The sequence below is a fragment of the Drosophila guanche genome, unplaced genomic scaffold, assembly GCF_900245975.1.
Source record: "Drosophila guanche unplaced genomic scaffold, DGUA_6, whole genome shotgun sequence".
In the NCBI taxonomy this organism is placed as follows: Eukaryota; Metazoa; Arthropoda; class Insecta; order Diptera; family Drosophilidae; genus Drosophila; species Drosophila guanche.
Window position 1 is genome coordinate 1490451 of NW_022995743.1, and position 11161 is coordinate 1501611.

The 11161-nt window shown below is 47.5% G+C and overlaps 6 protein-coding genes across 10 annotated transcripts; 3 read left to right on the forward strand and 3 right to left on the reverse strand.

Annotated features, from left to right (window-relative positions):
* The first annotated feature begins 87 nt into the window (after positions 1-87).
* Positions 88-723, forward strand: LOC117580238 (gram-negative bacteria-binding protein 3). The gene has a single exon (XM_034266663.1). The coding sequence runs from the start codon at positions 118-120 to the stop codon at positions 499-501; it is 384 nt and encodes a 127-aa protein (XP_034122554.1). The 5' UTR covers positions 88-117; the 3' UTR covers positions 502-723.
* A 5133-nt stretch (positions 724-5856) lies between these two features.
* On the forward strand, positions 5857-6661 carry LOC117582988 (proline-rich protein HaeIII subfamily 1). Of its 4 annotated transcripts, XM_034271129.1 has the most exons (5): positions 5858-6016; positions 6079-6111; positions 6183-6266; positions 6326-6379; positions 6446-6661. In XM_034271129.1, exons 1-5 carry the CDS (start codon positions 5921-5923, stop codon positions 6512-6514), a joined length of 336 nt encoding a protein of 111 aa, XP_034127020.1. In that variant the 5' UTR covers positions 5858-5920; the 3' UTR covers positions 6515-6661. The 4 variants fall into 4 exon arrangements, with proteins under 4 accessions (XP_034127030.1, XP_034127020.1, XP_034127043.1 ...); XM_034271139.1 differs by lacking the exon at positions 6079-6111 and having other exon boundaries at positions 5857-6016; XM_034271152.1 differs by lacking the exon at positions 6326-6379.
* Positions 6662-6803: 142 nt separating this feature from the next.
* On the forward strand, positions 6804-7238 carry LOC117583009. The gene has a single exon (XM_034271164.1). It carries the CDS (start codon positions 6840-6842, stop codon positions 7170-7172), a length of 333 nt encoding a protein of 110 aa, XP_034127055.1. The 5' UTR covers positions 6804-6839; the 3' UTR covers positions 7173-7238.
* An 898-nt stretch (positions 7239-8136) lies between these two features.
* LOC117590383 lies at positions 8137-8851 on the reverse strand. The gene is made up of 2 exons (XM_034282961.1): positions 8723-8851; positions 8137-8663 (listed from the first exon to the last, which is right to left on the reverse strand). Exons 1-2 carry the CDS (start codon positions 8784-8786, stop codon positions 8230-8232), a joined length of 498 nt encoding a protein of 165 aa, XP_034138852.1. The 5' UTR covers positions 8787-8851; the 3' UTR covers positions 8137-8229.
* Positions 8852-9319: 468 nt separating this feature from the next.
* On the reverse strand, positions 9320-10249 carry LOC117590377. The gene is made up of 2 exons (XM_034282947.1): positions 10099-10249; positions 9320-10016 (listed from the first exon to the last, which is right to left on the reverse strand). The coding sequence occupies exons 1-2, from the start codon at positions 10160-10162 to the stop codon at positions 9355-9357; spliced, it is 726 nt and encodes a 241-aa protein (XP_034138838.1). The 5' UTR covers positions 10163-10249; the 3' UTR covers positions 9320-9354.
* Positions 10250-10748: 499 nt separating this feature from the next.
* Positions 10749-11161, reverse strand: LOC117590388. Of its 2 annotated transcripts, none has more exons than XM_034282975.1 (2): positions 11043-11161; positions 10749-10986 (listed from the first exon to the last, which is right to left on the reverse strand). In XM_034282975.1, the coding sequence occupies exons 1-2, from the start codon at positions 11110-11112 to the stop codon at positions 10823-10825; spliced, it is 234 nt and encodes a 77-aa protein (XP_034138866.1). In that variant the 5' UTR covers positions 11113-11161; the 3' UTR covers positions 10749-10822. The 2 variants fall into 2 exon arrangements, with proteins under 2 accessions (XP_034138866.1, XP_034138876.1); XM_034282985.1 differs by having other exon boundaries at positions 10766-10986; positions 11046-11161.

Sequence of the window (11161 nt, forward strand, 5' to 3'; positions counted from 1 at the left end):
AAGATTAGGCTTCTGTTCTCTCTCCCCTCTGCTAGTACCGTTTGTTTCTTCTTTTCGCTGTCCCCCGTGCCAGTTCTGTTCTTGAAATCGTTTCCGCAGCATTGCCGCCGCCGCTCCATGGTTCGCCTTTGGCTCTCTGTGACCCTCCTATCGGTGGTGCTGGCTTGCGCCGGCCACGCCCACGGCTACGAGGTGCCAGAGGCCCGTGTGCGTGTGTTCTATCCCAAGGGATTCGAGGTCTCCATACCGGATGCGGAGGGCATCTCGCTGTTCGCCTTCCATGGCAAGCTGAACGAGGAGTTTGATGGCCTGGAGGCGGGTCGCTGGTCCCGCGACATACCCAAAGCGAAACGTGGACGTTGGACTTTCCGGGATCGTGAGACGGTGCTGAATCTGGGTGATACCCTGTACTTCTGGACCTATGTGGTGTACAATGGACTGGGCTATCGGCAGGATGACGGCGCATTTGTGGTGTCCGTTTATGATAATCAAAGAAATTAGCGGCAGAATCTGTGGAATTGGCGAAAACAAAGAAATAATCAAAAACAAAGCTGATCAATGGTGCGGGAGCTCGACCTGCCAGCAGCTGAAAAATTATTAAATTTAACTGAGATTCTCTGTAAATTACACTGTGCAACAAATGGCAAAGTTTTGAATGTACTTTGCACGAGAAAAAATTAGGTTGTAGGCCCGAATCCGTAGATCACTTTCCTATCTATAAAATGTACGAAAAAGTCACCCGAAAATCATTTTTGTTTAAACCGTGATTTGACTCCGGGACTTCTCTCTTTATTATAATTTTTATTCAGCAATTGCAGCTCGAATATCAATAAAAAAATATTCTTTTGCTAGAAAATGTTACCAACTTTCACATAAATTTTAATTCGAGATCTTAAAATGAACAATCTCAAAAATATAATGACTCAAAGTCGCATTTTTCTACCAATTAAAACATTACAAATTTCTTCAACTTTGACCATTATTTTTATAAATATTATTTTCTGCCTTTTACGCTGACTGTCCAGCACTGCCCGTAATGTAATCAAGTCAACGGATATTTAAATCAAAGGCTGCACAAAAATTCTTTAATGTAAATTCATATTTCATTGAGCGGGACCCAGGAGCCGGAGCCGGAGCCGGAGCCGGAGTCCTGTCCACCTTGTGGAGCTCTCTCATTATGGCTGTGACGTTATTTAATTATTTTTCGTCAATAAAAAATGCATTTTTGCACTGAAAATTTATGGACTTTTAAACGCTGTAATTAATCATAAATAAAACGTCAGGCATTAATGGACAAAAAGGAGGGAGCGATGGCTGGCTGGATGGAGTCTCTGGAAATGATACAAAATGAAACTCAAACCAAAGCCGTGGCCATGGGTCTGTAATGTCCTTTATGAGCTGGACAACTGCACGAGTGTGTGTGTGTGTGTGTGTGTGTGTGTAAAACACCAGACGCATTCGCAGAGGAAGGAGAGCCGAGAGGCAAAGGATTCGCCAGGCAAATTGATGAAGTTTTAGTTGCGGCAACTTCGCTCTACGCTCTACGTGATGTGTGCGTACCAGACACAGGCGCAATGCCACAATGACCACGCCCATTTGACTGGATTGCGCCCATACCCTGTAATGGGGAGAATGGCGGGGTATATAGTGGAGATAATTGTAGCAGCTGAAAGGCATTCTTTGGCACTCTTTGAGAGAGAATCAACAGTCAGCTTCGCCTGCATATCATCGCTAAATAAATATTTAAGCCACTCTCCGCACCACAGTAATTGCTGTAAAGCAAAAAGGTTTCAGGCTATAAAATAAACAATTGATATCGATAAAAACTTTAAGAACTCATTCAACCATCGGTGGATGTAATGGAATTCAACAGTTCAGCAGTACCAATGGATCCCTGATCCATCATCCGCAGTAAAAACTATAAATTCGATTTCCGAATCCCATAATTAGCTCACAATTTGTGGAGGTTCCTTTCCACTCAGACTCAGCGAATATGTGGCCAAGCAAGAAGGTATTCCTATTGTACCAATATCCAATATCGACTGTATATATCTGATGTTCTGTGTCCCTTTGTGGCGTGCCGTGCGCCGCCTCTCTGTATGCCTTTTGGTATGCAACAACAAAGCAAATGCAATTACAACCTACATGGACATACTTTTTGCAGCGACTGTGTGTGAGCCGAGACCAAATTGGTCTGGCAAATGATTTTGGAACTGCGGCTGCGACTGTAGCTGCTTTTTAGCAGCATTTTTCGCGTGTCCTGCGTAGTCCGTGGTGCAGCAAACTCCCTTCCCTGCCAACGCTCCTTCTCCTGTCCTTGGAGCCACACAAAGCTCATGGGTTTCCTGGCATTTTTGCAGACTTTTCTAAGACACTAAGAATGCAATTTTTTGCAGCTAAATTCTAAGCTATTTGGATACGCTATCATCTTTCGGATAAGTTGATAAATAATTCCATTTGGTTTGACATGCAAAGCCGGGGGTTTGCAGTCCCTTGAGTAAGTGGCCAATAGAGCTGAGATCTGGTGCTGCCCCAAACGGATGGGCAATGTATCGCCGGAGCCAAATGTCTGTAAGAATACGTTCAATCCTGTTGGAGGTGCGGTGTCCTGGAAGTAGGTCCTGTTACACACGTTCAAGCGCTTAATGCCCGACACGTTTCGAGCTTTGGGGCGTGCCGGGGACCCTGGTGAATGCCACTCCCTGTGACTCCTTCCTGTACATATTTTTGTGCTCGTCGTGTCATAAATATTCTTTTGCCGCTGCTTTATTTCTGTGCCACGACAACGAGAACGACAACGACAACGATGACGACTACGAGAAAGCAGTTTATCAATAATGCAAAATATTCAAACGGGAACGGCAATGGGGTGGCGGGTCGGGGGGGGGTTTGTCGTGGCATAAGCTGCTTGGGCCACAGCTAAAGCTGTCATGGCCTTCGCTTCGATGGCGTCGATGCCGATGCCGATGCCGATGCAGAGTGCGCCCCCCAGTACTTCCTCCCCCCCTCAAGTGTCAGGCAGCAAGGACTTAGTCGCAACTGGAGCAGGACCTGCTGCAGCAGGAGCTCTCGATGGAGCAGCAGCAGCAGCAGCCGTTGCACTTTGTGTGCATGTTTGTCGATTTGACTACGATTGCGGAAACGTATACAGTTCGTTGATCATTATCCGGTTCGTGATGCTCCCTCTCGTTTGCCTCCAACCCAAGCACGTGACTGGCAGAGTCCCTCCATTGAGAGAGAGAGAGAGAGAGAGGGAGCGGGAGCGGGTATTGGCATGTGCCCTGCTCCTTGCTTTATGTTTTGCATTAGCGGCACTTTGGGACACAACGGACAGGGCTGGTGCATTAATTTCACTTGCTACTTATGCCGCATTAAATGTCCAGCCATTTGTGAATCGATGGGCTGCTAATGGTGCATCGTGTGACAACTTAATAGCCCATTAGGAGGTGCCATCTCTTGGCTCTAAAGTTGACCAAGTTGCGGCTGATTTTAGGCAGCTTTCAAAGCGTCTCCCTGTGCCCCTCTTTGGCGCTGTTGAAATCAATATTTGGCGAGTCAAAAACGCAGAGCCGGGGGAAGCAGAACACAGCAGAACACAGAGGCTGCCGTTCAAAATCAAATTAGAGCAAATTCTAGGTACTCGAAGGAAGTGCGCTGCAAGCGCAGGAAACAGGAAGAAGTGGCAGTACCCGAGAGTCGACAGTCGACAGTTGGCAGTTGGCAGTCGGCAGTCGGCAGTCAGCACTCAGGGCAACAGGAAGACAGCCCCCAGGTAGGACTAGGACTTCCCCTGCCACTCCTCTTCCTTGACGGTTTACAGCGGTAAAGTTCAAATCAAATAAGAAAATCTGATTGAATTGAATTGAAACTGAGGTAAGCTGCATGCCCCCCGCCCTACGACTGCCCTCCCCCTTTGTTCCTTTTGATTTATTGATTTTGCAGGCAAGAAAATTTAATAAGAGACCATTTTTATGAGCACCCCCCCGCGCGCTCGTCCTTTGTTTTGTTGTCTACAGGGAAAGCCCCCAAGGAGGGCCCAAAAGGGAGCCCAAGGAGCAGCCAAGTTTGCCCCTGGGCTCTATCCTTAAGGTAGACTTTTGAGTATTTTTTGTTGCCTGCAAGATTGTTTCTTGGGAGCTGGTTTGAAGAGCCAGATCGAGTGAATTTATAGTGGTTCCACGAAGATACTCTTAGAGACGCTTTTCTCGGCCAAAGATATATCCACCTCTGAGTCTTATCCCTGCAGTTCTTCCGTGAGTTTTGGCACGTTCCCTACCATCTCTATATGGATGCTTTGTGTCCCTGCATTTTGGGCTTACTGATTCGCATCAAACATTTTATTTACAACACATTTACGCATTCATCTGTCCTTTATCCCTATCCGAATGGTGTTCGTTCTCTTCTGCCTTTCTCTCTCTCCCTTTCTGTGTGTTTTTTTTTATGTATTTTCGCCATTTTTGTCGTTTGTTGTTTGCGTTTGGCGTTGAGTAGCGGAAATAGTAAAAGTTTTCTAATGAGAAAAGTTTCGCACACAGACAAAAAGAGGAAGCCGAACGGCGACAGTAAGAGACGGCGACAGTAAGAGAGAGAGAGAGAGAGGGAGTAGGTGAGGCTGTAAGAGAGTGCTGGAATAAGAGAGGGTGTAAGAGAGAGCGGAGTCCAGAGCAAGACATCATCTGAGCGAAGCAGAGCAGAGGGTACAACAGGAAAGGGGCAGTTACCCCCGCCTCTCGCTCTGCCTCTCTTTCGCACTGTGCTAAGTCCCCCCCACTCCCCGCACACTAACTGTCTTCACTGCGTGCGAGAATGTTTCACATCAAAAACTAAACACGTCAAAGTAAGCAACGGAAATGAGAAAAAAGTGCGCTTATTTATTTGTGCACACTGCCAGAGAGAGTCAAACGATTTCGTAGTGAAGTTTGTCATGGCAGGTGGTGAGAGAATGCCAGGCAGCAGGGCATGTGGCTTCAACTTTGAGCAGATTGTTGTTAGAGCTTAGAACAGTAGAGGATTTATATTAGATCATAAACCATATCAAGAGGATCCACCAACAAACACAAATATTACCCAAAGATCTCAGCGATCTCTTAAATAGAAGGTGTCCATCCCCCTTTGCAGGGCATCTAATCCGTCGACCATTGCGCGCTGTTTGCGTTCCCCTTTTTATTTACACTTTCCCTTTGTCTCGCGCTGTCGCGTTCGCTGGTTCCTCCAACTCCACTGTCTTTCCTCTCTTTCTCCTCTGTCTTACTTTTTCCTCTCTCTCTCTCTCTCTCTCTGTACTGTCGCCTGCATTGCCTTATTTGACTTGGACGTGGCCAAGGATGTTGTCGCTGTTTGTCGCTGTGTTTTTCTTGCCTCGAAGACAACATCAAAGCGCGTTATAATTTCAAAATTATGCAAAAAGCTGCAGAGCAGAGCAAACATGGAGCGGAAATGATGAAAAATAGCAGCACCTTGGAGAGCGCGGGAGTTGCCATCATTTGTCCAGCGGCAGATGCCAAGGGGGTGCAGGGGAACGCCTTCTGTAATGGAACACGGAGATTGCAGCCATAAAAGAACCGAATTTGCTGTGGCCAACACAGACTTAAGCCAAGCCGGCTAATTATTTGATGGAGAAATAAGCTTGAAGGTTGAACGATAACTGATCAGTGAGGGAGATCCATTATGCACATGCAATTGTAGCCCCGCGTAGTCTCCATGTTTGCCATTTTATCTTCAGTGTTCCATCTGCTAATAACTATGATTTAGCAGCCCATTGACATGTTTTGGCGACTAACAAGATGTGGGATAAGGCCCAATTACAGATGCCACAACATGGGGCAGACCATGCCTATAAAAGCCAACGTATATCCAGCCGACTTGTAGTACACCTTTAAGCATCTTCTGGCATTCTATTTCTATTGGAAACAGCTCTCAAATGAAGCTATTTTGTGCCGTTTTGGTTATTTACGTTGTGGCTTTGATGCTCTTTGGCGCCGAGGGACATGGCAGTGGCTCCAGCAGCGCCGCCGAGGTGAGTCCTTGCTCATTTATGGCAAATATTTTCTGCAACATTTCCCTCCGCCTGCCACGCAGCAACCCAAACTCCGTGGCACACTCTTTCAGCGGGTAAGTGTGGCAGTTGGGCATCCACAGCTTAGCTCTGCTAATGCAACGTTTTCTTACCTGCCTCCTTCTAGGCAGGGCGCCATGTCCGCGAGCTGAGCCAGGAGTCCGCGAAGGTGGCGAATGAGGAGCAGCCGCCACCGCCCAAGCAGTTCAGGGTAAGTTTTGTATCCCTTTTGCACTCGATTATCCTTTATTTTGTATCAATTGTAACCAGTCCCGCCGCGCTGTGGCCAATGAGGAGCCAGCACCACCACCCAAGGAATTGAGAGTAAGTTTGAGACGCATCTCGAGTCGAGGCTTTACTTGAATTTTCCACCCCTTCCCCCAACTGCAGCAACGTCGTCAGGCTCCACCCGGCTTGCCGCCACCACCCGAGGGCTTGCCGGCACCACCGCAAATGTAAACAGCATCAGGATCCAGGCAGGATCCATCACGTATATGGTATATGGTTGGGCGTTTTAGCAGTGTCAATGGGAACCACATCGAGCAAGGCAAAAGGGAAAACCAAAGCGCACAATAAAACTGTTTTCAAGCATTCCAAAAATCAACAAAGAACATTTATCCTCTGAACTGTGTTACTGGGAAGGGCTGAAGGATAATCCTTGGCAGCTGTTTGGGTGATTAGCAGCAGGTAGCAGCTACAGGTAGTTCCTACCTGTTTCTCGCTATAGTATATAAGCCTCAGTTTTCAATCTCCAACCAAACAGTTCGAAGATCCTCGTTGCAAGATGAAGTTCGTTGCATTTCTCCTGCTCGGCAGCCTAACTCTGGCCTTGGTGTTGGCATTTCCTGCTGAGCTCGGCGCACATTCTGCTCTGCCAGCTGCTGACGCTGCTGCTGAATCAGCTGCCACATCCGCCGGGACAACAGCGGAGAACCAGGAGGATCCTGCGCTCCTCCGTGAGCCACGCCATCTGCTGAAATATTTACTCTCCAAGCCCGTGGTGGTGCAGCCCATTGTGGTGCAGCAGCCTTATGCCACATACCCCAGTGGCTATGGCCGCGGCTATGGCTATGGCAATTCCTACGGCTATTCCTACTACGGCAACCGGCGCTATTGAAAATTGTGTTAAATATTTAAGAACCCAAATTTAAGAGACTGAAAATAAAGCTACATCTAAGTCGAATGCCCGTTTGTGTTTGTTGTTTGTACTTTATGCAAAGTCAGAAACAAATCCCTTAAGTTGAGACTACAAGGAGTGTGGGGAGTGTCCTGTCCCTAATGCCTAATTAGGCATGCGGGACACGTACAGTCAAACTTCATGAAGGTCGCGCCTCGCTGACGACAACGCTGTGGGATTTTTAAGCATTGGATTTGACAGGAAATAGCAGGAAATGGAAACTTAAAGCAGCGACACAGTAATTACTGGCAAATGGAATCCATTGGATACGCCACAAGGCAGAACCACAGAGCATTGACTGGCAGAAACTTCCATTCCAACTGCAGACAGACACCAAAACGGAATCCCGATGAGGATAATTCCTTCGAGAAGCATGCGGCACTCTACATGCGCGGCAACGCCAATCGTTGTGGCATGTACAAGGACTACAAAGTGTGCGCCACCAAACACGGCATGAAAATAACCAAAGCCAAAGCCAGCAGCAAGTGAAATTCTACAAGGAAATGGTTACGCTGGAGCATCATCGTCACACGGTGCTGATCACTTTGCCCTCGGAGAGCAGCGCGGAGGGTGAGTTTGTCACTGCCCGAACGACGCATCCGAAGAGGCTCTACGCTGGCTCCCGCTACGGCTTCAACGCTAGAGATCAAATTACGTTTATATCGATGGTTTATGCAGCACTAGCGAGCAGCCTGCACATCTCTAAGCTCTAATTTATTAACGGCAAGTTTCATTCATGGAATAACTTGGCAATCAATCAATCCAGTTCCAAGTAAGCAACTCCCCCCATAGACCGGGCATTGGGTTGCGACTGGCACACAGCTTATACCTAAGCTCTCTGTGCCAATTTGCATGATCAGCTGATAGATGGTTCGTTCGCACCAGTAAATGGGGAAAAAACCAATTGTATTTTCTCAGTAAATATATTTAGCATTTTTATGACGCCCCCACGGAGCACAGCGAAGCGAATGTTGTTCGTTGTTGGGTTGTTGTGCTGCTAGAGATGGCCTTTGTGCAGCATCGTGTCGCGATTCTCCACCGCATAGCGATCGCCCACAAAGTAGTTGTTGCCACTCTTGGCCACCACCGTGCCATCGGGCAGATGCACAAATATATTTCCCCGCGAGAACTGCACTGTGGCTGGGTGGCCATTAATGCTGACTGATTTGCGAGTCTCCACACTGTCCGCCTGCGGACGGAAGGTGTACGGCTTGTCCCCCTCCAACAGCCGAATGACGCCGTGTTCCACGAGGATTGTGTGTCCATTGTAGCTGATTTTGTTGCTATCTCCCGTGCCGTGGATTAAGGTGTGGCCATTGTCCATGATGGTTGTGGCAGAGGAGGCGAATTTCTGGCCATCGCCTTGGATAAAACTCAGATTGTCGTCGTACAGCGAGGTGTCCTCCTGGAAGTCCAGCAACTGAGGTGCAGCTAAAAGGCAGAAAGATATTACTTGAAGGATCAAGTTCATGGAAGGGTAAATCTCTTACCGCTAGCCAGGCAGGCGCTGCTCACAGACAACCCCAATATAATCCAAGTTCCAGCTAGAACCATTTTGCAGCGACTATTTTTATGGCAAGTCGAGTTGCAGCTATTTATAGCTCCATTCGGGTAGAGCAAAGCGTGGCAAATGGCTTGAGCTTTTGATGGCAGTCTGAGAGTGTCTGAAAGTGTCTTCCTACATTGTCGCAACACTTAAGGCAGCTTGGAAATAAATTATAACTTAATTAGTGACGAATTTGCATGGTTTTTGTAGACATTCTGAGTGCTCTGGAACTTCTACAGTTAAGGGATCAAGTTTTAGAGAAAACATTTAGGATAAAAGTTTCATCTGTGATCCTCTTGATCAGTCTTCTTCCCTGCCAACTAATCACTCATTTCTGATGACATTTCAACGAAATTTTGCACAAAATATCCATCAAGCATTAGACACATCTTTAGCTAGAATCGAACCTCTTAATCCCACAGCTGCCTCATTGAAAATCGTTGCAAAAACACACTCTCAGCAATCAGCGAAAACTCAAATTTGTGCAATAAAGTTATAGATTTATTTTGAATCCGAACTTCATCACGGGGTTTTTTTGTTGTATTGCAGCACTATTTTAATGCCAAAATTCGTTCTCTAGAAGCGTATATTGCCCAGAGTCCTCTGCAGCTCCTCGTTCAGATTCTGCATCATTCTGTTGACATCCGCCTGCACTTGCTGTTGGATTTGCTGGGCTTGCTGAAGCGCCTCCGCTTGCAGCTTGTCGCGGTTCTCAAAGGACTGGCGATCACCAATGAAGGAGCTATCGCCGACCTTGGCAATGACCGTTTGATCGGCCAGCTCGACAATGACATCCCCGTTGGAGTACTGCACCGTTGCCGGCTTGCCATTGATGTCGATCGTTTCGCGCTTCTCCACACCCGCAGGTTTTGCCTCGAAACGGTACTGTTTGCCGCCCTCCGTCAGCGTGATGACGCCATTGACCACAGTCACCGAGTGGCCATTGTGGGTGCTGTAGTTGATGTTGCCGGTGGCGTACTGATGGGTTCTGCCATTGCTCGTGATGATGCTGGACTGACCGCCATTGATGATGACGTTGTTGCCGCTGGTTCCATCATCCAAGGAGACATCCTCGTCGGAGCCGGAGGCATCGGCCACTATCTGACGGCCATCGGAACCAATCAGAATGGTCTTGCCATTGGGTCCCTTTATGATTTGTCCCGCGCCATTGGAGAGGTAAGTGCTGCCCGCGCTGTGGATAAGCTTTTGCTCCTCGGCATCCCCTCCTTGGGGCATGGCTGGTAGGCAGAGAGAGAGAGAGAGAGAGAGAGTGATCATTAGTGGGTGTGGCAGGGTGTGGGTATTACTCAAGTGACTTACCGCTAGCCAAGCAGGCGACGCTGCCAATTAGCCTCAATATCAAACAAGTTCTACCCAAGCCCATTTTGCAGTGACTATTTCAATGGCAAGTCGAGTGCCAGCTATTTATACATCGACAAACGCCGGCGTCGCCTCTGTTTACTCGATTCGCGCAACTACACTGCACTGGGCCATGGGGTATACTCTATAATATACATTCCCCTATATGGTTGGGTGGAAAAGATAGCACAGGGGTTGGGGCTGGGGTCACCGGGAATTGCCAGAGAACGCGGGCGATTATTTATTTGTTTTGCCATCGCGACTTGCGGTTGCCGGCGATCATCGATGCACCCGCCGCTCGTTGCCGCCTCCCATGAGTCACTCGCAGAGAGTCAAACAAAATTCTAGAATCTAGACTCTAGAGAATTTTTTCTTTCTTTACTTCTAGAGCTTCGATTATGTTTGGGATTATATTTTTCTTGCGAAAATTCCCAAGCCAGAAAGGTGGCAGTTTATCGCTCAATCTTTATGGATCTCGCTTATCAGTAATGGAATGACGTGGAAGCTTGTTCTTTGGTAAATCTATGAAGGCCAAGATCTTTCTTTTCTATTGTACCTCCCCGTTGAGCATACATGGAATTTGTTTTTTAATTAAGTTTAGTTCTTGGAAAATGTATAATAAATATTTGAAATGAATAATTCATTATTTTTCCCATTTAAAATGAAACTTAATTGGTTTCCTCGCTCAGTAACGCCACTGGCGCAGACTTTGGCCATAATTGGACTTGCCATTGCCATTCGCGTGGAGTATTATATTGCGGGGATCCTCCTCAGGGCCGCCATTCCACGAAGGTCCGCCGCTGGAGCCGCGATGATTCGAGGAGGGTCCACCCCAGGGCAGGCCATGCACTGCCAAAGAAAGTGTTATAGAAAGAGCCAAGATCGTTAAGGTTCATTGAACTTACCGCTGCTGAGCAAAGCAAAGCTGAAGAGCGACAGCAGCAGCAACAAAATGTGCAGACGATGGTGGCACATGGTCAGTGGTCAGTGGTCAGTCAGAGGCGAAGAGTTCAAAATGATTGAG